General features: G+C 43.2%; 1 protein-coding gene across 1 annotated transcript in view; it reads right to left on the bottom strand.

Annotated features, from left to right (window-relative positions):
* ADTRP (androgen-dependent TFPI-regulating protein) overlaps nt 1-24,379 on the bottom strand; it is a 32,210-nt gene extending 7,831 nt beyond the window's left edge. Inside the window, exons 1-4 of the mRNA XM_009572384.1 lie at nt 24,227-24,379; nt 17,074-17,208; nt 15,532-15,633; nt 3,464-3,579 (exon numbers count right to left, since the gene is read on the bottom strand). Coding sequence (XP_009570679.1) covers nt 3,464-3,579; nt 15,532-15,633; nt 17,074-17,208; nt 24,227-24,379 — 506 coding nt within the window. The remainder of the gene's footprint in view (nt 1-3,463; nt 3,580-15,531; nt 15,634-17,073; nt 17,209-24,226) is intronic.
* Nucleotides 24,380-24,786: the final 407 nt, after the last annotated feature.

The raw sequence follows: 24,786 nt of genomic DNA, 5'->3' as shown, positions 1-24,786 counted from the left end.
GTTCTTTCACCAAACAAACAGGGCTGTGAAACAGCTAAGTAATTTGGAAAAAAAAAAAAAAAAAAAAAAAGCCTGCACAAAAGGCCACAGAGAGGCTGAGCAGCAATACTGAAGACCGGGTGCTAACTGGAGCCCGTGCAAATGCCAGCATGTGTTCTTCACTGCACAGGGCTACTATTTTCTTAATGTGCCTCAAACAGTAAAACAGAGAGTGACAATCACCTTTATTTTATATAATGAGGAACTAGATTATCTTGATGCAATTTGGCCAGCTGGCGTGCCTCATATGAAGCACTCTGACCCATATTTTCGAACCTAAACAAATGCAGGAGCACTAAAGCACTTGCAGCTTTCTGACTTGGTGGGAGCTGTGTGTTGCCAGGTTTTTTATCTTGGGGCATACCTCCAGATTCCTGAACTTACTCATTTTGATCACAGAATGGTTGACAGTTTTTGGTTTTGTTTTTGGGGGTTCTTTTTTTTGCTAGGGATTTCATAAAATGAACCCTACAACTTGCAAATACATATTGCTCATTTTTCATGGGTAATCACCTGTTAAATATACATGCAGGATTCAGAGGCTTATTATTCTGAAGATTTCATTTCACCAAATTTCAATTTTTACCAAGATTTTACCTTGGCTATCAGTGAGTGAGTCAGAAGCAGACAATGCCCAGAATTATGGGGAGGATAGATTGAGATAACAGCCCTGGGTATAACCAAAGTTGCCAAACTGCTATAGGATAGAGGACAGCATATAGATACCAGGGAGAAGTGATGTGCTCTCGCAGTACAGCTGGGTGCAACTGGGGGATTTATCCTGTCCTCTCATTAGCCATCCATTAATGTTAATGGGACCACCACATTCACTAAAGGAGGAAAAAGAAGTGTCTCTAGGGAATTATTAAATGGGAAGATCCAGAAAGGAGAAAAGAACATATTGGCTACATATGAGCTCTCTGAGACTGTGGTTAATTCAAAATTAAAAGGTTGTGAACTGAAAATGAGCATGCAGTGAAGGAAAAATATTTTGATTCCTAAAGAGGTGGAATATGGACATATTACAAGAAAGCCATCAGTCTCTAGATTTAATTTGGTTTGGGGTTTTTTGTATTTTAATTTTGTATAGAGAGTGCAGTCTATAATGATTTATATTCCCTTGCAAAGGTAATTTGAACTTTTATCTGAAGACACGTGGAAAATTGTGAAGATTAAGATTTATTTTATATTAATCTATTACCACTGAAATGGGAAAGGACAATCTATTGTTACTTCCTTTTTAAAATTTAAAATGCCAGTTCTAAAATTTATATATTCTTCCCTGTGTTCAATATGATGACTCCAGAAGTAAGGCATTACTTAAGGCAACCAGGAGATGCAAGATCCATCCTTGCAAGAATTAACTAACATGCCTAACGGTTCTCTTAGCCCTGGTGTCCTGCAACTGAAAGCCACCTTTCCTTTTTGAACACTATGGGTATTCAAAGCTACAGCGAAGCCCCGCTCAGAGGCAGGTACCTGGTGCAAGGCGTCACCGGCTGCTCGGTTTCTCTGCTGTCTTGCAGGGACCAGTCAGTTCTCAGCCCATCGACACTGGGGAAGGGCAAGCGCAGCGACGACAGTGACAGTTCAAGGAGAGGCTTTTAGGAAGGACTCTGTTGCTTGTGAAGCATAAGGTGGCCGAATGGGGCTATTAAATCACCGGGTTGCAGCAGCAACATTAAAATGTGTACACGTGTCAAGATTTCAGTGCACAGGCTAAAAAAATTTTCTGTTAGGTGAAAGTTGTTGTCTGTGGTTGCAGGGAGCCAAGACAAGGAGGCAAAAAGAAAGCAGACAGGAGGTTTCTTGCTGCCTTGGGAGGAGAGAAAGCAACAGTATTGAAATCCTAATATCTTCTATCCAGTTATCAGGGCCCTGGGACACAGGGGACAAGCGCTCTAAGGGACCACCTAACCCTCAGGACCCCGGCAGCACAATGCAACATCAATTCAGAGAAGATACGGGGAGGCCTCAAATGTGTTGATGAGGATTCAGGTCCTGGCATGAGACATGTCTCCCATGTGGGGTGAAATTGCTCAGCTGGTAGGGGCTTTAGGGGAAAGCATGACTGCAATAGCTGCCTGGAGAGCTGTCTGGTCTCAAAGACAGTAAAAACCAAATGCTGTCAGAAGACAAGCAAAACAAAGCCGGTGTTAAGCAACTGGGTGAACCAGATCATAGAAAAGAAATTTAGGAAGCTGTGGTCGTAATCCTATTAGGCTCTGGGCTGGATTAGGATAAATGGCTCCTAACTTGTTTACGTAACGTAGCAGCGAAGTCCATTGCTTCCACAGCCACTCTGATGGGTTTCAAGTCACAAGAGCGTTTCATCTGTGCAGTTTATTTTCTATTTTAATTTTCATTTGGTAGGCTGAAAGTAGTCTCTAGTTGAGAGTGAGAACTGGTAGGAATGGGAAGGATGGGTTCCCTCATAGTCCCAGTGATTTCTCAGAAACCTTTGCATGAGGACAAGTCACCTCTCTGCTGAGCAGTTGTTCTTTATCCTCCACCCTACGGCCCGGGTTTTTCCTGAGCTCTGGAAAGTGATATCGCAGCGTACCCTGAAACTATACGGACCCGTTCCTGAGCTGAGTCTCAACATAAGGCACCCTCAGAGTGGTTTGGAGTGTTGGCAGCTGCCCATAGTTAGATGGAGCGGGCAGTGCCTCCAGAGCCCGGCACTGCAGCCGGGATGCGATGAGCAGGAGCGGATGCAAACCCAGCTCCAGGGGTGCATGACACACACACAGGAGGTGGGTGGATGGCTATGGGCTGGGGGGGGCTGGTTAGTTATAGTTTACTCTCTCAGGATCACCCTCCAACAGGTTGGAATCAACTGTGGCACATTGCTGGAAATATAGGCGGTGTCCACTGGCGGAGTGGGAGGTGGTGGTGGGGCAGATGCCTCCTTGCTACCCGTCGGTTTGCACCTGGCTCTGAGTATCATTTTCTATCTCAAGTTTCTAAACCCAGCCATGTGTCCCTGCCAAATACCAAACTGAGTTTTATTCCTCTTCCGCTCCTGTGACCCCCAGACCTCTGAGATTTGGTGTTTTTGCAGTGAGCAAGACAGCGAGCAGAGGTAAATTTCATGGTACTGGTAGAAATGAAAACTCCAGCCCAGCAGAAATAAAGTACCCCAGAGTTTATGGCAATTTAGTTGCTTTTCTATAAGAGGCCTTAGAAGAGCAGGAGATACTATGTATGGTCTCAGGACCTGTGTTGTGTTTGAAGAAACCTGCTCTACCTACGTCTGGAAATAGTTTCCAGGGGTCTCGGCTGAAGTTTAAATGACATCTCCACAGAACAGACTGCTGTCTCCCATGTGCCTGGGAGGGAACTTAAATCTAAGTACAGCGTTTGGCCTTGTTTTACAAAGTAGATCACTTGAAGAAAATGTTTTAGAGTACGTAATTCTTACCAACTGATATACAGAAAAGCGACAAATCCTAATAGGATCAATCCCTTCTTCTTTGCTGGGTAACGGTGCGGCGTGGCAAGGATTTCCAGGACAGCAAATGGCAATACAACTGTGTGCTGAGGAGAAAAGAGTGTCCGTCACTGACCGGTCACAGTGCCTCGCCTTCGGTCATTGCTGATCACAAAAACCAAGAGCCTGCCCATGAGCAAAAGATTATTTAACAATACTGAATGTAATTGTATACAAATGTGCATACTTCATTTTCTTTATAGAGAAGTACCCTTGCAGTAATGAGCACGGAAATTTTCTTGTTAGTATGCTGTAAAAAGTACTGTAATGAGGTCTGCCTGTAGAATGATCTGCGTTACTTTATAATAGGTGAGTTTTCCTTTTACACTTTATAATGCAATAAATTTTTTGGTAATTCCCATTAGAGTACAAAAGATATTGAAGTCTATTGTTAGGTGCGCTTGAGGATGTCAGAAGTCTCCTCCTTGAACTCATTAAGCAATTGCTGAATTGCCTTCATGTTCTCTTCAAGTCGTTATTGTATTTTATATTGTCATTTATTATTTACTCCAGTGCAATTGCAGTGTGTTGTGCTGCTCTGTGTAAACTGAAAAACGTGGTGGTAAACATACAGAGGACTTAAGTTAGCTGTGATTCAAGATGATGAAGGAACTTCAAACAAGCTTAACCAAGAGTTAGTAAAGAGTTGGCTTGCTGGAGAAGCTTTTTTTCCTTCTCTCTTTTTTTGTCAAAGAGTTTGAATTGTATTAAGCAGCTTCAGTTTCAAGGGCTTTTATGATGATAACTGTCTGAGCACAGAGGATTTTCAGCACAGGGCAGAGAGCTTGGTGGCACTGGCTGTTTTGTGGTGGGGAGGCTGCCTCCGAGAGGGATGCTCCTCACTGTCGGGAGGTTGGGAGCACAGCAGAAGTCTTTCTGGGCTTGGATGTTAAATGGACAATGTGGGGCTCTTGGGATGCTAATGCCTCAGCTCGTTGGCTGATCTGTGGCAACTTCAGAAAATAATTTGTTGGGGTGACATTTCCCCACTAAAAGTTTTTTAATTTTCCCTGTGCAAGCAAATGATAGCTTTAAGTTGCAATACCTAGGACAGAAGGCCTAAACAATGCTGGGAAAATACACAGCAAAAATAGTCAATGAGGTGCAATGGGAGAAAACTATAGCAATAACTGTAGCTGACTAGTTGGTTAAATTCCTATTAATTAAGCAAATGGTTTCACGGGCAGATGGGGGAAGAAAGGGGGGAAGGGCAGCAGAGAAAGACAGACTTTTAAACAGAAAACACCACCAAACTAATGATTTTTTTTCTTCCCTAAAGGCACAACCACTGGGTGTATGGTATGAAGTTTCCTCTTGTCCCACTAGAAGTGGTTCTAGTACCTTCAATGTACGTATTTGTCAGAAGCTGTGCTGTGTATCTGATCTGGTAGTATGGTGTCGAAGTTTTATTGCTGTATATTTATAGTATAAGTTGCCACAAATACACATGAAATTCTTTAAATGCACGTCGAGCTACATATAGCATGCATTAAAACATTCTTTACCTATTTGTTTAAGAGGCAGACATCCATTTTTGTCTGCCGCTGCCAAGTGACAGCTCACTGGAAGCTGCACGTCCTCCCTCAGCCCCCCCAGCACGCCCCCAGGAGCTGCCATTCATACCTGGCTGTCCTACTACCAAAACAACCCTTCCATCTCAGTTATCATTTTTTAGAGAAGAGAGATAGAAAAGATTTATTTGATGTTCCAGTTCCTCTCACTCATTGGCACTGAGATTTTCCTCTGTTCTGTTTCACAAAGATATTCTTCAGCTCCACAACCCACTTGGTTGATAGCAGAGGTCGTCTTGTATCAGTACAAGTGATTCCTGGATTCATTTAAACAGAAAAATGTCTTTGGTGCACACAGTTTTCATATATAATCCCTGTAACTGTCTTTTAGTCAGAAATCTATGTGTTAAGCTGCTTTTAGAATGATTAAAAAAAAGTTTATTTGCCATAGGTGGTCAATAGTTTGTCTTTGAATAAAACCGAAATGCCTATGGAAGACAGCAATGATGGAAAACTTGCACTTTGTCCTCACTTTTAGGCTTTAGCCTTTCGCAGTGGATTATGCGAAGTGGATGTAAGTCCTGGTTTTCATCTGACATCCAGTGGGCCACAAAATTCTTTTGGGATACATGAAGTGTCCTTGCTAGTCTTTTAATTAATTTAAACATTTTTAACAACTATAAGCTGGTTGTTCCAGCTGTATTATTGCTGTCCTACGAGGGATTTAGTAGGAGTGACCTGGTGAAATAATCCTTTGTTGAAGCGAACGGATTTTAGGTGGAGGTTATTTTATATACTTATTTCCTTAGTTTGGGGCTTTTTGTTCTCAGAGTGAGTGTTAAGTAAGTACAAGTCAGCAGTATGATGCTGCTTTAATAGAAAAAATGTGTGGCATTCTGGGACGGTATTAACAGGAATATTGTGTGTAAGAATGACCTGGGAAGTAACTATGCCGCTCCACTTGAATCGATGAGGTTTTGTCTGGCACTCTGTCTTTGATTTAGGGCACCCCATTTTGACAGGTGCAGATAATTTGGAGCATGTCCAGAAAAGGACAGCACAAACAGCAGGAAGGTACGGACAGGAAAGCAGTCCAAAGACAGGCGTTGAAATCAGGACGGAATGCGTTGTTGCGTCTAGAGAGAAAAGGAAAATGAGAGAGGTTTCAAAGGCTTGAGAGGTTGATACAGCGATGGCTGTGATGGGCGAGTTCTCCATGTCCGTTGCGGGTAGGGCAATTGGCTCAGTTTTCCTCAAGAGAGATGTAACTTTATACTGGGAAATATGTAGCAAGGGCAAGCAGGGAAATGACCACCTAGGGGAGCTGGGCAAGCCCTTCACGGGAGAAGCTAGACAAGAAGTTGAGTGTGATTCTGCCAAGCACTCTCTGGGCACCTCTGACCCAGCCTCAGTTTTCCTCTGAACCAGCTACCAAGGGCCACGCAGACTCCGGAGCCGGTGCAAGTGCCCGCGTCCAGAAGCAGAGGATGAAAGCATGGAGAAATGGGGGCTCTCTTCTTCTGACCGGGAGCAAGCTATCGTGACTAAGACCACCAACGTCTCCGCTCGCTTAGCCAGCTTCTTCTCTTTCCCAGTTCATACATCTTTGCGCTGCTTTACAGTACAGTGAATCCCGCAGGAAAGAGGGGAGAGGAGAGAAAAGCAGAGCTTTGCACCTCATTTACAGTTTCTCATTGCCCCACGGGAGTGAACGGCACCGCCCTGGGTGATGGCCGGAGGCACCCTGCCGCAGCACGCTCACCATGTGCGGACAGCATGATACCGTCACAGGCAGCGACAAGCTGGGGGTGGCGAGGGGGAGCCCGCTGCTCTAACACACACATTGGCACTGCGGGTGAATAGCAAACTGGTCGTGGTTACGAAAGACAGTTGGGAGCTCTTCTTTTTATTTCTAAATTTATTCTAATTTAGAAAATGCTGATTTGCTTAACCAGTCGTTTTTTGGCAGGCTCCTCCACTTACGGAGGAGTTAGAGAAAATACTTAAGGGCCCGTAAATCAAAAGAAGTTTGAAAGTTACTGGCAAAGCTGGAAAACTTGGCTGCTTTTGGAAATAGCCAAGAGTTTAATGGAAGGGGTAACCGGATCCTTGCATCAAAAGCAGCGTAGCCAGCAGGTCGAGGGAGGTGATTCTGCCCCTCTGCTCTGGTGAGACCCCACCTGGAGTACTGCGTCCAGCTCTGGAGCCCTCAGCACAAGAAAGACATGGACCTGTTGGAGCGGGTCCAGAGAAGGGCCACAAAAATGATCAGGGGAGAGGAACGCTTCTCCTGTGAGGAAAGGCTGAGAGAGTTGGGGTTGTTCAGCATGGAGAAGAGAAGGCTTCAGGGAGACCTTATTGCGGCCTGTCAGTTGTTAAAGGGGGCTTATAAGAAAGATGGGGACAAACATTTTAGCAGGGCCTGTTGCAACAGGGCAAGGGGGAATGGTTTTAAACTAAAAGAGGGTAGATCTAGACTAGCTATAAGGAAGAAATGTTTTACTATGAGGGTGATGAAACACTGGCACAGGTTGCCCAGAGAGGTGGTAGATGCCCCATCCCTGGAAACATTCGAGGTCAGGTTGGACGGGGCTCTGAGCAACCTGGTCTAGATGAAGATGTCCCTGCCCATGGCAGGGGGGTTGGACTAGATGACCTTTAAAGGTCCCTTCTAACCCAAACTATTTTATGATTCTAAATTTCTGCTCTGCCTGATTTACAGCCCAGCTTCCCACTGCATGGAAGAGTGTTTCCACTGCTTCCAAGAGCAGTGAAAGCATTCAGGAGTGGGGCTGTCTGCCTCTTGTTTTGTGAACAGTTTGTTAAAGGTCTTGGATTGATCCTGATTTAGAAAAAGAAATTTGGCATAGGAAAGCTGCTTTCTTCCCAAGTCCAATGATGACACCGGCACATGACTTATTAGAGTGTGTGCTGTGTCTTCTGTGCAAATAATTGTATCTTTTAAAAAATATTTTGCCAAATATTAATCCAATTTTATTTATTAATAGATTATTAGCTTATTCCTAGTTAGAGGGAATCACTGGATATATCAACTAGACGTGCTTTTTGTAGGGCCATTTAAACTTGCCATGGCAAATGCCTTCTTGAGACAGATTCCTACAACAGTTCTCAGCTACTTCATGCACCCCCAGGATGAAAATTTTTTGGTTTAGCATTTCTCCTTTGTGGATATAAAACAACTTTTTTTTTTTCCCCCTGCTTCCTTCTCATGTACACATACACCCCAGGCCCAACAAACATATGGGAAAATCTTCCCTTGCACTTCTGCTATCCCAGAGTATACTGGTGACTTCATGTATTTCTGCTGAGCCCATTTTGTCCATTAACGGTAAAATCACGGTGGAATTTCTACCGAATAACCAAGCATGTTTACGAGAGCAGATGCATATTTATACAGCAGACACCAGAGGAATGCGTGGTTGGCCTTTGCCTACGACATGCAGTTGGCTTTCCAAATGATTTTCCTCTCACAGCTGATAGACGTTGACTTTGGCAGCATCGTTAGTGATAGACCATATATCATGGTTAATCATATCTGTTGAAAGGCTTTAAAGACTTCTCGTATCCTTCTCAATAAAAAAGATGTATTTTCTCATTCGTGTTATTTTTACCATAGGTCTCTAGTGCATGGTCATTAAATATACTTTCAACCCTATTTAGCTGTGCTTTATATCCTTAAACTGATGTATGTCTGAAGAATGTGGTATTTGTACGGGGCCAAATTAAAATATACAGTTTGCCTCTTGCTTTAAAGAAAACTTAATAATTGAGCTCAGATTGACACAGATCAAAACATTGGCAAAAATTGCTGGAAACAGTGACTAATTTTTTATTTCAATTAACAGTTTCTCAGTTTCACATATAAACAGTGAAACTGTCAAAAATAATTATCACAGAGGGAGAAAAAAACTATTTCACTCCAAGGTAAGGAAAACAGGCTAAAACAATAGCTGTGCGTACTGATCAGTCAATGAACCAAACTGAATCAGAGAGCTTTTTCCTTCTCTTGGCAGGAATCCTGTTAGCACTTATTTTTATGTTCTCTGAAATATTAATATATTTACTTGTCTAATAACCTCTGTTGAGGAAAGCTTTCAGCTTACAAATTTTGTAAGGTCAGAAGTATTTTAAATGCCTTTTAAAAAATTTATTTGTAGAGTGGAAAGATAAAAGTTATGGGACTTTCAAAATTGTCAGAGACATTTTGTTAACTAATCACACTTATAATCTGAATTCTGATTCCAAACATTTGATTTAAAAATCCTCTGTGGCTCTTTTTGGCACTTATTATGATTTTTAACTTGGGTTTGGTTTCTTTGCTTTTATCCTGACAAACTCAGGTAAATCTGAACTAGTTATAAAATTGCAAAATTCTTTTTGTGGCTCATAAACTCTGGTATACGACTACAGGGGGAAGAAAATTTCTTAAACGTATGCTGAACTTTATCTGAAATATTGGCATGTTAACTCATCTCCTGTGGAGAAGAATGAAATTATAACATTCTTCTGCTTCTTTATTTTTTTGTTTCCTATCCTATGTTGCATGTTTCCCAGGATACGTTTCAGGTTCATGAGTTTAAATTGAGATAAATAGTCCTCTCTGGATATTATTTCCACTGTTTGGTAAGACCATATGGAATTTTTACTTCCCATATTTTGAGTAATTTGTGTATTTATTCAATATTGTATCCTCGTTTTGCTGTTGAGAACATAAGTAAAAGCAAGTTTCTTGGGGCTGAGAAGACAGGGTTGGGTAAAGTTTGTGTTCCGCTGCAGGCTCCATCCTAGGCTGAGTTTTAAGCCCATGAATAATCTCCCCAGAGCTGCTGAGATCACTCGTTTGCCTAATGCGTGCGTCGCAGTTTGACTCGGTTTGACCCTGTTTGACTCCAGAGCGGAGGAAACGGTGCCTCGGTTGACCATAGCTGTTTGTTTCTAATTCGTCTGCATTTACATACCCTCTGTGTCTGCTTTCCATTAACATGAGACTTTAGCGGGGGATTTTTCACAAACAGTTACCACTGGCCAAACTAAACTCCACTGGGCACAGTTGGACACCATCAAGCGCTTTTGAAAAATGGCCCGTGTTTCTCCTTTCAGACAAATTCCCCGCAGAGCTTGCGTGCTGACAACCACTCGTGGCCGAAACTCATGCTTGTATCTATCTTCTCTGTTGGTATGTTACTGCAAAGAAAAAGTAAAAACCCACTTCGGTGCTGTCTAAGAAGCTCACGAAGCTTGTGTTCACTTATTGACCCTTGAGGTGTTTACTCAGTTATTCAGCTCGTTGTTGGGAAACATCGTCTTTTCCATGGAAATTTCCTTGGGTTGGATGCTTTCATAAACAATTACAGCCTGTGTTATCTGAGCGTAATAAAACTAAATGGCTTCCTGTCACCATAACCTCTATTTAGTTTTATACATCTCATAATTTTCTGAATCTCTGTATGGTCTCTCCTTTCTTGGCTTCATTTTGGAACAAATTCCCTCTTTTGATTTATTTTGCTATGATACTGCCTTTATTCAAATGCCTCCTTTAAAATCTTCTTTTGCAATCTGTCCTTATACATTTTTCTTCCTCTCTTAACCTCTCTTTATTTTTCAGGGTGGGAGGGGCTTAGGCATTATTGTTCATTTTATTTCTTTAACTAGTACATTGCCATATGTAGTTAAAGAAATAATTCTCTCTTAGAGTTACTACCTGTCTTTTATATTCTCAGCCATCAGTGCATTTTCAGGGAACCACAGATTTGTTTTATGGACAGAGCGAGAGGCACAAGGAATCTTATTACTGAGCAGGTGTGGTGACAAATTAGTCAGGAAGCTGCTGCTCAATTTAACTCCAGCAGCACTCCTCTCTGAACTGTCAACTGCTATCTGTTTCTGCCCTTTCCAGGTCCGTACATGCTTGTCTGAAAAGCAACGTTATTTTTTTTCTGAGATGTGTAGGTAGTTTGGGAGCGTTATTGTGAAAAATGGATGAAACATCAGACCAATTGTATGACCACAGGTAAAAGAGCTTCAGAGATAACATTTCTTGCACGCATGCATGCGTTTTTGGAAGTAAGGCCGTGGCTCAATATCCTGTTACTTACTAGCAAATGTTTTGTCTCCGCGTCAATGCCAGAATTTTAATTGCATTTCTCCCTGACATTAGATACGTAGCCTAAGAAACTGATGTTGCACTGCAGCTGGAAGCTGACATGAGACTGAAGTGACACATCCTTCGGTGTGGAATATTTGTCTCCAGCTGTTCCTTCGCGGGGTGGGTTACGGAGACTGCACCTGTGCTCGCCGGGGTAGCAGCAGCCAGGGAGGATTCCCTGCCATAACATTTGTCTGTGAAACACATACTTTCTCCCTGAGGAAATGGGTTTATGTCAACAAAAATAGAAACTTCAAAAAAATATATGTGTAGTGCTGGGAAAAGCTAAGCGTCTTTGCTCTTAAATGTGTGGGGTGATTAATTTCATGTGCCATATCCCTCGCACACACATTCTTCTTCTTTGCCAAAAGCTGCATGTAATTGGAAGCCTATGAATGTCCATAGTTGCCAGACAGCTTAAAATTGAGATACCGTGAAATGCAAACAAATGGAAATGTTTCTCTCTTGTGTAAATATGGAAGAATTATTAAGCATTAAATGCCAATTGCAAGGAGAATCATTTAAGATGGTCAAAGATGAACCTGAGGTGGTTCTTGTGTACCCACCTGGAGCAGGAGTCCAGTTAGAGTGGCCTGGACAAGCGGGTTTTGCTCCACACACTGATTTTGCACCCCCTTGGTTGGTTAATGTTGCAGCAGCTTCCTAAAATAGCTGTAGGAAGATATAATCCTTCACATAGATGCCCTCACATAGGAGTAAGAGTAATTTGTATTCATATAACTTCTTTGTTTTTCCAGATGGAAGTAAATCATACTGATCCAAAATAGCATTTCTGTTGATGTAGTTGTGTCCACACTAGGGAAGGTAACGGTTTAGCTAGGTGGGCAGAACACAAGCAGCTTGTAGATACCAAGAAGCTCCAAGATGAGAGGGGACATGGCGAGCCTTGCTGGTATTCTTACTGTCAGGGCATCGGTGGCTTGCTTCAGCGAAGGAAAATTACTTGTATGCACCCAGGTTGTTCTTTCACTCCCTTGCATTTTCTTTTGACGTTCAGATACTGCTTAGCTACATTGGGACAAAGTGCAAAGGAGCTTGAGAGGCTCACGCCATGTGGGGTCTGTTGTTGTCTTTGGTGAAATTCTGCCAGGTAAGTCATTTTTCTTCTGTGCCTCCATTTAATATACCTCCTTTTTTATTCTTAGTTATTTAGCTTACAAGGTCTTCAGAACATGTAGAGTTCATAACTGTGTGTCAGTAAAGTGCCCAGGACACTAAAATGCTGGATTTTGTCAGGGTGAGAGGATAACACGGCTACAGAATAAATTAGGAAAAGAGATGGCTAAACTAAACTTAGCTACAGCCTGAAAATAAAGAAAATTCTGGTTTTTACAAGAAAATCTGTGTTTTACAAGACCTGTGCCTTACAGACTGGAAATATAAACCTCCTTTAAAAAAAGGCAATTGTACCATTACCGTTTTTGTGAACATGTCTGGTCAATGTTGATGTGTCTCTTTTCTTTTGTTATAGATTAAAATGGTTTTGAGTGATCTCTTCTGACCCACCATTGCCCCTCTTTGTTTAGCGTTCAATTCTGTCAGCCTCTTCAAAAGGTAACGTTCCCCTATACTGCCATTAAGTTGAATAATATATGCATATGATTTAATCCAAGCTGTCTCCAGCAGTTAGTTGCCTTCTGGAGAGTATCCAGATGTTGCTTGAAAAGAGATGACTGGGAAAGAAATAAACAATTTCACTTGACGAATTGGCCAGCGTATCTTTTATCTCAGCCATCTTTCATTTGGAAAATCTTGTTCAAATAAAATAATTGTGCTTGAGACATAAGTAGGGTTGGGCTTTTTTCATCCACGAAGCTCAAAGCTTTGTATAAAGATGGTAAAATATAATTATCCCAGGCAAACAGAAGTGGAAACTGAGGCGCAGCCCTTGGGTTAAACTCAGTAGAAAGGCAAAGATCAGAGCTGGTCTGGAGTATTTGGCCTCCTTCAAATATTAGCAAGATTCCTTTCTGCATTAGCCATCCTTTCTGCAAAACAGAAAATGTTTCTGCTCAGAGTGCAAAAACATGCCTAAAATGTAATGCTCTCTGTACGACTCTGGGCTACCAGGTGGGCGATGACACTTTCCCACTGTAAGAGCAGTAAATGTGAGAAAAATAAATGGCTAGTTCATTTTCGCAAGGAAGGTGCTGCAGCATCACTGCGAACCCAAGGAGCTTGGTATTCCTGAAGTGTTTTTGCATGATTATTTTTTAGGTTCACTCTTCAGTTACATAACAACATATGCTTTCCCTATTTACAATGTTAAAATAGACCGAGATGAAAAAAAAACACTCCCACTGCAAATGATATGGCACTGACGTCTACTACTGATACACCGACGTCTTTTGCCACCAAAGCCCGCTAGATGCTGCCTCAATCTGCCATGAAATGTCTGTAATCTCAGAGCCATAAAGTATAGCAATGTGCAAGGAAATGAACCCAAAGAAAAAGCGTCTGCTTGGCAGTCAGAACTTGGAGACTGTCCCTTAAAGTGTCAGTAGCTGCCTGGATCTTCCTCGTGTTCCCAGCGGATATTTTGGGTTGGAAGAAAGAAATGCCTCAGCTAAGCCTGAAGGCACCTGTTGGAAGGTGTCCCAAAACGTGGGGATTGTCAATAGCGGGGATCAGTTTATGCTGGTGGCAGATGTTTTACGCTCGATAGTGACTGGAAGGAAAAATTCCCACCCAGGAACTGTCAAGCACAGAGTATTAAGAGCTTTAGAAATAAAATTCTAGGTTGTGATAGAGGTTTGCTTTATGTGAAGTTTCTCTCTCGTCAAAATAATTTTGAGGAAGAATTGTTTTCCTTTTTTAACACCTGTTTTTGACATTTCTGAAATGGAAAAGCTTTTTGTTGTTGTCAGAATGACTCTGTCATGAAATGTAGATGTAGGTAGGGTAGGAGAGAAGTTATAACGAATACGCTTGAGGGATTCCTGCAAAGAGCTCTTGCACATGAAATACAAATGTACGTTCTAGCACCTCTCAACCTTCCCATGTCGTAAACAAATGTGGAAATGGAAAGGGCAAATTCTCAGCTGTGCGCCGGGATTAAAACAAGCAGCAAAGCCCATCTCCTCTCAGCTCCACCCTGTGCCCTCCCCTTCCCCAGCACCTCCGCTACCGCGAAGATTTTAAACTTCAACCAGTCGCCCGTACCAAATCCCGGACCCGAAACCGGCGTGATGCTGAGGACACAAGGAATCTTTCTTTTTGGTGGACGATGGTTTTGAGAGAGAGTGGTGCCCGTCTGCATCTGTGCGGAGGTTTGGCTAGCCACGTAAAGGCCCTGTGGAGATGAACTGGTGGGCAGAGAGCAGGTGATAAGGTTAAAAGTGCACGATGGCTGCAGTTTATCACTCGGATATCAGTAATGCGGACATGCCTATGTGTGTTTGGATTCCAGGCACACGTATCTGAATACACCTGTCTAAATCAAGTGGCTGCTCAAAACCTTTAGCAAGTGTCCTCAGCCAGAAACCCCGAAGCCTCCCGCATTTACCTTCCATACGCGTCGGGAACTGCTGCAGTGGGTTGCAAAGCGTTGTGCTTAAGAAATTAAGTCTGGAGAGAAACTAGTCTTTTGTGCGATTATTTCATACTTTTTGGCTCCTCTGATTCAGTCTAGTGCTGAACCTCTCCCTTCTCCCCCCCTTCCCATTAGCCCCATGAGGCCCCCCTGACCTTACAATCCACCCACGGTTTCCATGTTACTGTCAGCCGCCTTACACTTGACTGATGAGAAATATGTGATTATTCAACACATCATAAAAACAGCCAGAGCAAATGAAGGAGAAATCTGGAAAGTATTTATAGAAAACCTGTAAACAATCATTGCAATTCAGCTATTCAAAGCTGTGCACACATTCGCTTATTAGCTGTAGAGCTGTCAGATGTTCTTTGGTTCTTTCACCTTTTTTAAAAATTAAGATCTGCTTTGTTATACTCCCAGCCATTTTGTATTTCATAGACTTCTGTTTGCAGAAGTAATTTATTTTTGAGCTACAACAACCGAGATTTTTTTTCCCTTATGACTACACATCACTTCATTGACTTCAGAGGTCTGACAAGCACCAATTCACTGACATTTCTTGTGTGCTAAAAGGCTTCTTGAGGCAACTTCAAGCACATGCATCTGTTTGCTGCGTACAGCTCAACATCAGATTCAGACAAGTAGGAAGGAGGAGGTGAGAAAGAAGAAGCCGTGAAACTCTTCTGGAAAGCGACACAATGCAACGGTGGGACATGCGTTGCAAAGCCTCTCTTCTCTGCAAGAGGCAGGGGTGTTTCTTACTCACCATAGCATGATTTAACCAGAGCGGGATGACTCCATCAAGGCTTTTGGGGTAAACCAGCTCTCGATTGTAGGTATAGAGTGTCCAAAAGGATATAGACACAAACTGGAACCAAAATACAAAATGAAAGAAATTTCAAAATGAAAGACAAACATAATTGATAGGATTTGGCTAGTGCTTTCATTTCTGAAGAGGCAAAACATCTCCTACATGAAAAATGGTGATATTGCCAGAAAAACTCCCATATCTCACATGTTACAACATAAAGAAAGGAATTTACTCTGAGGTGCAGTGTTCTGTGTTGATACTGTGAGAAAAACCTCCTTTATAAACTGCCAACACTGACATTTTCTGTGGAATACTGGATTAGCTTTAAACTTCTTTTTTTTCTTTTTTTTTTTTTTTTCTCCCCCCCTTTGCAGATGGGATCTTTTGATGGTCCAGAAGTTCTCCTCGAGGGATTGGCTGTCAAGCCACAGCATTTGTTCCGCTCAGTAACAAAGTAAAACCAGATCTTGGTAAGACAGTTCACATAAAACTTACCCTTATCTTCACAATTCATAAGCCTAATTCCTAAACTGCAGGTGCAAGCTGCACTGTGGGCACCCATTTTTTTCCCAACAGAGGAGGATTTAGCTGGAAGAAATGAACTCTGGTATCAGTTACTGATACCTGGAAGCTGATTTGCACTTTTTTGGCCTGACTTTGTATTTGAGCACACTTTGTGCTTGGGGTTGCAAATCAGGGATATGAGATGCTGGAAGAATGAGACTACCCTGTGCCTCTGTCCTGCAGGCACAGTGAGGATGCCGGGGGGGAATACTGCTGTGCAGGGAAGATAAATTAACCAGTCTCTCTGTCTCCATCCCTGGCAGGACTTTTTTAGTGAGCCAGCTGGCTGAGCTGCTTGTGGACCAGATTTAAGCAGCACTTCTCAGCCCTTTCAGATTCAGAGGTGGCTGCAGGCTTCACTCACACAGAGCAGTACCTACGTGTGTAAGTAACCCATTAGTTCCCGTCCAACCCCCAGAACCAGATAAACAGCATTTCGATAAACAGCATTGTGTGTGAGGGAGTAGGTGACCCGTGGTGAATGTGACGAAGGCTGTGACTATAATGTCCTGTGAATCTGTTTCTCTCCAGTGCTTGTTTAAAGCCACACTGGGGTCAGAGACGATGTGAGATTTTGCTGCCTCTTAGGTACCCTCTCGTGCCCTCCTGGCCCGTGCTGCCCTTTAGAGAAATGCCCTAAGTCTATAAATCCACAGCTATTTGGACCGTGAGATTAATGGAGAGGTTACACCTCATTCACCCTTCGGGGTCAATCTGTGTTTGCTCGGGGACAGCAACCCTAAAGTTTCTGCAAGAGGCTTTGGATTCAACCATGACAGGCTCAGCGCTATTTCTTCTTCTAAACGGTCCAAATCCATTTTCAAATGGTAAAAGAAAGCCTGCAGTTCTTATCTGTTTTATGCATGTGCATGTTATGCTATACACTCCTAGTCATTTATGCAAACATTGTTTTTACATACAGAGGTTACTTACTGTGGACACTGGGAAAGCCAGGACACTGAAAAGAAGGTCTCTGCTGGAAATTACGCACTTAGCACATCGCAGTTTCTTAATTAGTCTCAACACATCAGCCAGGAAGGACACCCCATAGAAGACAGCCTGCAAAACCTAAAGTAATTACACCTAATGAGGGAAACTCATCCAGCTTTCATTAGCACGTTGCTCAATGAACTCTGTTCTTGCTCTTCAGGGAGCTGTTTTGTTCGCGAGCTGCAAGCCTGCGTGAGGGAAATAGCTGTTGACTAAATCTCTTCTACTAACTGAAACTGATTAAATAAAGTTGTTCGGGAGATAACTTTAACAGTATCTCATTTAATAGACTAAACAGACATGTGTGATGTGATTCAGATGGGAGAGGTGGAAGGACACGTTGAAAGCCAGCCCCTTCACACTTCCTATGTTAATTGTTACCTTCAATGTACCTGAGCAGGAGCAGGAGAGAATAAAACATGCCAGGAAATGTTTCCTGTAAAGCAATTGCTAGATAGCTTCTCCCACCATTTAGCTAACACAGGGCCTTCTTTCTGGGGACTCAGGGTGCAGTTGATCTCAGTGCCAAGTTGCTCAAAATGCTCTGACAGGAGAATTAGGTGCAGAAGTTATCAAAACCAGAACCTCTTTTGCTGAACTCAGAGGGATTCGGGAAAGGATTTCAAGTGCTTAGAAGCAGAGATCCAGACTTCACTAACTAAAACTGAATAAGTTAAACTATTTGTAACTGATGAATTTTGGAGTTGGGGGGGTGGGTGGGTTGTGTTTTGGTTTGTTTTGTTTTTTTCTTTCTTTAAAACATTTACAAGTAATGAGGGTGGGGTTGTTTGGGGAGAGCGCTAGGAGGATTTGGTAAAGAATTAGGTAAGTGCCCAGTGACAAAACAGAATTCCACGAGTTGTATATGAAATCGTCACAATATTGTGGTTTAAGCCAATATTGCTTTTCTGATTACTTCATTTTCTCTCCTAATGCTACACAGCGGATCAAGCTGAACCAGATTTGTCAGATGCACAAAGGCAAAGCCTTGCAGAAAAACGTTTTGCCCGCTACCTTGCGTTCAGGTCTTGCACTGAGTCCAGCACAGTTCTGTTAACTCACGGGGCGGCCTCTTCTTTTTAAGGCTAGAGTCGCGGAGTGATGCAATATGGGAAATGCAGCCTACTGCAAATGCTGGACCAGCTAGCCCTGCTTAAATGGAAAGAGGCTGTGTTGCAGCTCTCAGGATGAGATCTCTTTTGCCATGATCTTACTCTGAATCAGATATTTATTTAGAGCGAAGTGTCGAAGTTGTGGCCGGTTACTTCATCAGTTTCTGAAGGAGCCGAGAAGGGTGGTGTTTGGGAGGGGACAGAATTAGTGCAGTGCTTTTCCATCAGAAATTCATTTATTATCAAAATATCTGAGGGAAGGCAGGGACTATGATTTCACCATGCCCGTTGCCAAACAAGGGTTTCTGCAAGCTTTAGTCTGCAGAGACTGAGTCTTCCTGGGGAGAAAAATGACCGTAGTTTGCGTGACCAGAGTATCCTTGCAGTTATACACAACCATCCCCATCCATTTTGTGGCTTCCCAGCAAAGGGAAAAGATACACCCTTCCTTCCCTATCCTTTCCGCAGTCCAGACAGTCGCCACGGTAGACTGCAGCCAGGTGCCACCGGTGCAGTGTCCCCGCTGCCGGGGCAGACCCACAGTGGTGGAGGTAGGGAGGTGCTGGCGCAGGCTGGGTGACCGGCCTAGGGTCACCCAGGACGAGGTATCGGAGGTCATGCACCACCCCTGTGTTTCCTCGCACGAGCATGGGGTGAGCAGCCATATTTTACATTAAAAAAAAAACCCAAGCAGCTTGATCAGAACCCACATACGGTTTTGTTCAATTCTGAGGCACCCAAACCAGCTCTTTTAAATATGTGGTTTACTCTCCCTCTCTCCCCATCATCACAATTAGCCTCTGTAACTGCAGGCACAATGTCAGTCAGTAGGGATTCAGCCCTCCAAGTCACGGGTTTAGTTCAGAAAAGTCCGTACTGGAGTTTCCCGGACAGAAAAGTCGGCAGCGTACTTAGACCCAAGCACACGTTCAACCCAAACGTCTGCCCCAGTCCGTGGCCTCACCAGGAGACCAAAACCAAGTCCATGAAGAGCTAAGAAAAGACTGGTAATAAACAGAAGCTCTTGTTACACCCTGTAGAGTCAGCACTAACTTTCTGTAAAAAGCATGAAAAATGAACATGAGGATGGTGACAGTCTGGTGACACATGATGACTAATTGCCAATAAAGCAATTAGGGAGAGGCCTGGTTCCCAGAGGATGGGGTTATTATTATCTTGCTCATGGTCAGCCTTACATTAATCATGGGACAGGGATAGGCTGCTTCTTCCCCCTGTTCAAAATTAACTAAACCAAACATTTCTGAAAAGAAACAGTCCCAAAACAGCCACATTCTCAGCCTGGTAAATATTCTGTCATATGCAGGGGAGGACAATGTTATCTTCCGTATGGCAAATGCTTATCTGAATGTAACCTGACCCATTTCTCTGGCTGAACATGGGGAAGAACAACTCCTGAAGAAGTTTGAACTCAGTCTCAGGAGCTTGTTTTTGCGCTGCTCGTACCTCTACCCTTGTCCGTCACTGTGGGTTCATAGGGGTTTCAGTCAGTTTGTGATCACCCTGTATTTCCAGGAGCAATGGAAGAATATACAAGTAATTTTCTAGCCAGAAAACTGAACCTAGCTAGAACCATCCCTAGTAATGCTCAGTCTGGCAGGGTGCACTGCCGGTAGACTCGAGTCAGAGCTCCAAACCCGTGCTCTTCCAGGCTTATTCCTGTAAGAAAGGTGCATCTAAATCTCGCAGCCCTTCGCTAATGGGAAAATGTTGACGTAAAAAAAAAAAAAATTGACATGAAAACATCAAATTATTCCAGATGTCCTGTGAATTTTCCAAACAGCAGTGCTGGCGCTCACATATCCATTGCAGCCACTCATGGAATATAAATCCGCTGGCTGTAAATAAAGAGGATCCCCTAAAGTATTCCCACATGAACAGAAGGAAGACTGGAAGCACTCAGAAAGCTAACGATTAACCCAAAGAGGAGAATATGGATATGATTATCCCTGTTGGATAGATGCTGCTTTTCTCTCTAGACCCCGCAGAGCTCCATGGTGCTAGGTCCTGTAGAAATGCTTAATTTGGCCAGATCAATTTTCCAAACTGAGAGTCATAGTGACAAAGACAAACTTTAATTTTTATCTGCTGCAGTGATCAAAGGGGTGCTTCTGTTTAACTAACCTGACATGATTTACTTTCGCATATAAGATCTAGCCATATGTGTATATTGAAATCTCCAGCTAGTACAAATAAATCGGGCTCCAAGCTCTGCCCTTAAGGGGGGATAAATCCAATATTCTGAGCAGGCTATTAGACATAACAGTCAACCCTTAGTGTAGACACACATCCATTCACACGATAGCGACCCAGAAAATATGTATACTAAATACTGGGTCTGTTTTGAAATAAATAAAAAACCTCTTTCAGGAGAATTGAAAAGTATTTCAATAATGAGAGACAAAAGCGTAAGTTTTTTTAATGCAATTAATAGTTCTTAAAGGTGCAGTGTGCTCATTATGCAATGATTTACTAATAGATTTACAGCAGTGAACAGATTCTTATGAGCTCGGATATTTCAGGCAATGAATGATTCAGCTTGTACTGTTTTGTGTTACAGACAAATGAATACAAAATTGGTTTTATCTGTCATTTCTGCTTGTTCAATAATTGGTCAATGAACTCCTTTGATCCAAAACCCATGTATCTTTTTTTCCCCCTACAGAAATATTTCCTTTCTGAATCTTGATTGCTATGATCATTAACTAGATAAATGAATCTGAAGTAACGTCAGAGCTGTAGCTCTCTTGGGAGAGCCGCGTGACTAGCGAGGAATTGAATGAGGTGCTAAAAGAGGGTCATATCTAGAAGAAATTCTTCCAGCATCCCTCCAGCAGAGCTAGGAGTCAAGCTGCATTTCCATCCCCGGAAAATGTCACGTTTCCCAATATTTCCATTTTGGATCAGAGCGAGTGGGCCAGAGCAGCTTTCCACAGAAGGAAATTTTTAAATGCAATTCCAAAGAGCTACAAGGAATTTTGGGGGGAAAATTTCCGAGTGATTCAGCCAGCCGGTGCCAGCAGCCAGGCAATCGCAGCCTGGCAGGAGACAGGCAGAAGAGCTGGACAAGCGCTCTGCATGCCGGCTTCTGGGGAAGCCTCCATAGCATGGCCCAATCCTGCCCAGCGCGGCAGCTCCACTGCACCAGCACAGCCCAGCAGGAAGGTTTTGCCTGCTCTTCTTCCCTGGGACCTTACCCCCCGGCATCCCGAGGCGTTTCCTGGGACTACTTTCAAAGGCGCAGAAATGTAACACATCGGGTGCGCAAAGTCTGTGGTTGACAGGCACCTCTTCTTCCTTCATGTCCCCTCAGTAGCAACAGGGAGTGGTTTAATGCCAAACCATAGGATGACTCTTCTAGGTCCTGTGGAGCCCCATATTGTCTTCTCACCCTCTTCCTCTCTTATACAGCGGCTCAGGAAACTTTTGCCACCTGGAGATACCAACAAACGCCGTCCAGATCAACGGGAGAAGTGGGGATGAGGGCATTTCTCTCCCCTGGCCCCTTTCCCTTTTTGGCAACCCTTTTTTGAAAAAAACCCACATCTCTCTAGAAGAAGGACTACCGGCCATGAAGGAGTAATTTTGCACACCCTGCCCCATTGCCACATTCCCTGCGTGAGAGAGAGGCAACATTTTCAGCCCAAACCATCTCCCCGTTGGCTGACAGCTCCATTTTAGCATTGTGATCGGACCAATAAGTGGTTAAAAGATGGGAGACAAAGGACTGGAGAAGTGGAGCAAAGGCCCCCGCTCACAGAGATTTAATGAGTCCTGAGCTGTTCAGCAGATCCATAAATGAGCTGGGGAAGGGAGCAAACACTGAGGTGGTAAAGCTTTGTAAATCTTTTTTTTTTTTTTTTTCCCCTCCTGTCAAAGCAAAGCCTGACTGCAAAATTGCCAAAGAATCTCAGGATACTGAATGCCTGAGAGATCAAATAGCAGGCGAAAATCAGTGTTGGTAAATGAAATGTAATGCGTTTCAGAAAAAAAGCAACTTCAATTATATATTTTTCAACAGTGGGTTCTAAATTAAGTATCAGCATCCAGGAAAGAAATGTTGGACTCTCTGTGGATAGCTCTCTCAAATTGCTGGCTCCTTGCTCACCAGTAATCAAAAAAGACAAATAGGGAGTAAAAAATTGTTAAGAAGAAATAAACAACAGACAAGGAAACACCTTTAGGCCACTGTATAAATCCATGCTGTGCTCATAGCTCAACCACTGCAGCCTGCCCTACTTACCCCTTTCTGAAACTAGAAAAACTACTGCAAAGGGCGACAAGGATGTTTTAATGAAAGAAGCAGCCCTTTGTGAAGAGAGATGAAAAAGGCTTGGAATTCCAGCTTGCAGAAAAGAATAACTGAGGGGAAAATCTGGTAGAGGTCTCTAATGAGTGGCAGAGAAAAAGTGAACAGGGACGGACGATTAAATTATAACACAGAAGTAAAGAGGCATCCAAGTCAGTTGTCAGGAAGCACGTTTACACCACCGAAACGAACTGCTCTTTCACACAAGGCACACTTGCCTTGTGGCACTCATTGCCACAGGATAGGGAAGGTACCAGAAGTATAAACAGGGAAGTTTTTCCTTTAGACAGATGAAGGGAAGGCTTTGAATGGGTATTAGCTATTAAGGTTGTTGAATCCTGACCATTTGATCGCTGGCATTTCAGAAAAATTAATTTTTAAAACATCACAAAAAGCCTAGATGTACTCATACAAAGACAACATAGCAACAAACCATACATATGCCATCCGGACTGCAGCGATATATCTGCCCTCATCCTTCCACAGCCGGCTTGGCCACCAACAAGGGTGCTGTGGCTCCCTGAAGCCTGGGCTGTTGTAGCCACCTCACATGCCATTCACCTCCTCTTGGTTGCAAATATTTCACAGAGTCACAGAATGGTTGAGGTTGAAAAGGACCCAAATTTCCCAACCCCCTGGAGGTCTCCAAAGGCCCCACTTGGAGCTGGGGAACGTCTAAGCTTCCATTGAACTCCACCATGGGGTGTCTCCTTCTGAAGAGTGAAAGTAGAGACAAACATACCCTGGGCCAGACCTCCCACTGCTATTTAACTCTGGCGGTCACACAGAATGGATGAAAAGGTACAGAGGTCCCTGCGGTCATCCTTCAGATTAGCAAGTGTCCCTGAAATTTGTCCCTTGTAGGAACCCTCTCCCCACACCCGGTCTTTCCACCCCACTGCCACCACTGCCACGAGTCACTGATGAACCACCTGGACTGGGAACAAGCCTTCTCCCCCAGGGTACCTCAAGTGCTTTCATTTTGGTCTCTACCTTGTGAAACGTTAGCGTATTAGGAGAACCAGAACACATTACGATCTACGTTTTTCTGTGTACTTTTAGGAAACGCAGCAAGCAGTTGATAGCACTGTTAAAACACACGTGATAGCGTCACAAACACTCCTCTCCGCAGGCTGGAATTTCTTTCCCTCGTGCTCTCAACTGATTGATTGTCAAACTAAGCATGTACTCTGAATGGCTAAATTAGCACTGTGCCATGCTTTGTTTTACCTTTTCTGTAATTTACAGGACATAAAAGCCTGTTAAAAAATTGAAGTAAAACTCCAAGCAGCATTATAATGTGTATTGAATTAAGGGTTAGATAACATGCAACAAAATTGCACGTGTCCTGGCTGGACATGCCCTACCTTTCTGTCCCTCTCCTCACTGATAGCTTGTCTCTTTTACAAGAAGGCAGCTAGCTTCAGAGTACTTTCTGAAAGCCAAGCAGCTCGCCAGCCAATATTCTTGCTGCATAAAACCTGTGAATACATTTCACAGCACAAGCATGGACCCCTACTTAGTTTCCTTTGGGGTATAAACCGTTAAAGGAAGCAGTTTAACAGCAGCAAATATACCAGCTGCATATGTCTTGAGGCACAGATGGCAGACAAACAAATAGACATATTGGTATCACTGTACAACACGATTTGCTTACCAGATTGAGGACTGTCAAATATTTCCACTGCCCACCGTAAAGGAACACTTCAGATGGCCGCTCTTCTGTTCTTACGTGCGTGATTGAATAGGTGACAAAAAAATACCAGACAAAAGCAAGGCAATGGTACGTTGCGAGAGTAGAGATTTCCATGCTTTAGCTAAGAGCGAGTGATAATCGGTCCAAAAGCAGCTTTTCTCTTAAGGTCCTCGGTCGCTGTGCATGGGAAATGGCAGGGCAGGAGGGTTTACTTCGGAGCAGACTCAGGACACGTTGCCACTTTGCTCTCGTCGAAAGGAATATTCACAAGGCTGTGAACTTTGCTTCTATTTGTTTCCCTTTTCACTGTACAGATAGGCTGGGGGGGGCGGCGAGAAGAATAGGCTTATTCCCCGGATTTAAATGCCTTGCTCAAGATTAGCAAAGATTAGTTGTGGAGTTACATAAGTTTTTTAGGTTTTTTTATGTAAAAGTGGGGGGAGCTTTGCTGCTGATTTTGTGTAAAGGCTGTCGTGCTTTGGATAGCAAGTGAAAACAAGGGGCATTTTCCTCACTTGTAG

This window comes from Fulmarus glacialis, unplaced genomic scaffold (assembly GCF_000690835.1).
Source record: "Fulmarus glacialis isolate BGI_N327 unplaced genomic scaffold, ASM69083v1 scaffold4662, whole genome shotgun sequence".
In the NCBI taxonomy this organism is placed as follows: domain Eukaryota; kingdom Metazoa; phylum Chordata; class Aves; order Procellariiformes; family Procellariidae; genus Fulmarus; species Fulmarus glacialis.
The sequence above is the reverse complement of the archived record's forward strand: the minus strand, read 5'-3'. Positions and strand labels throughout refer to the sequence as shown.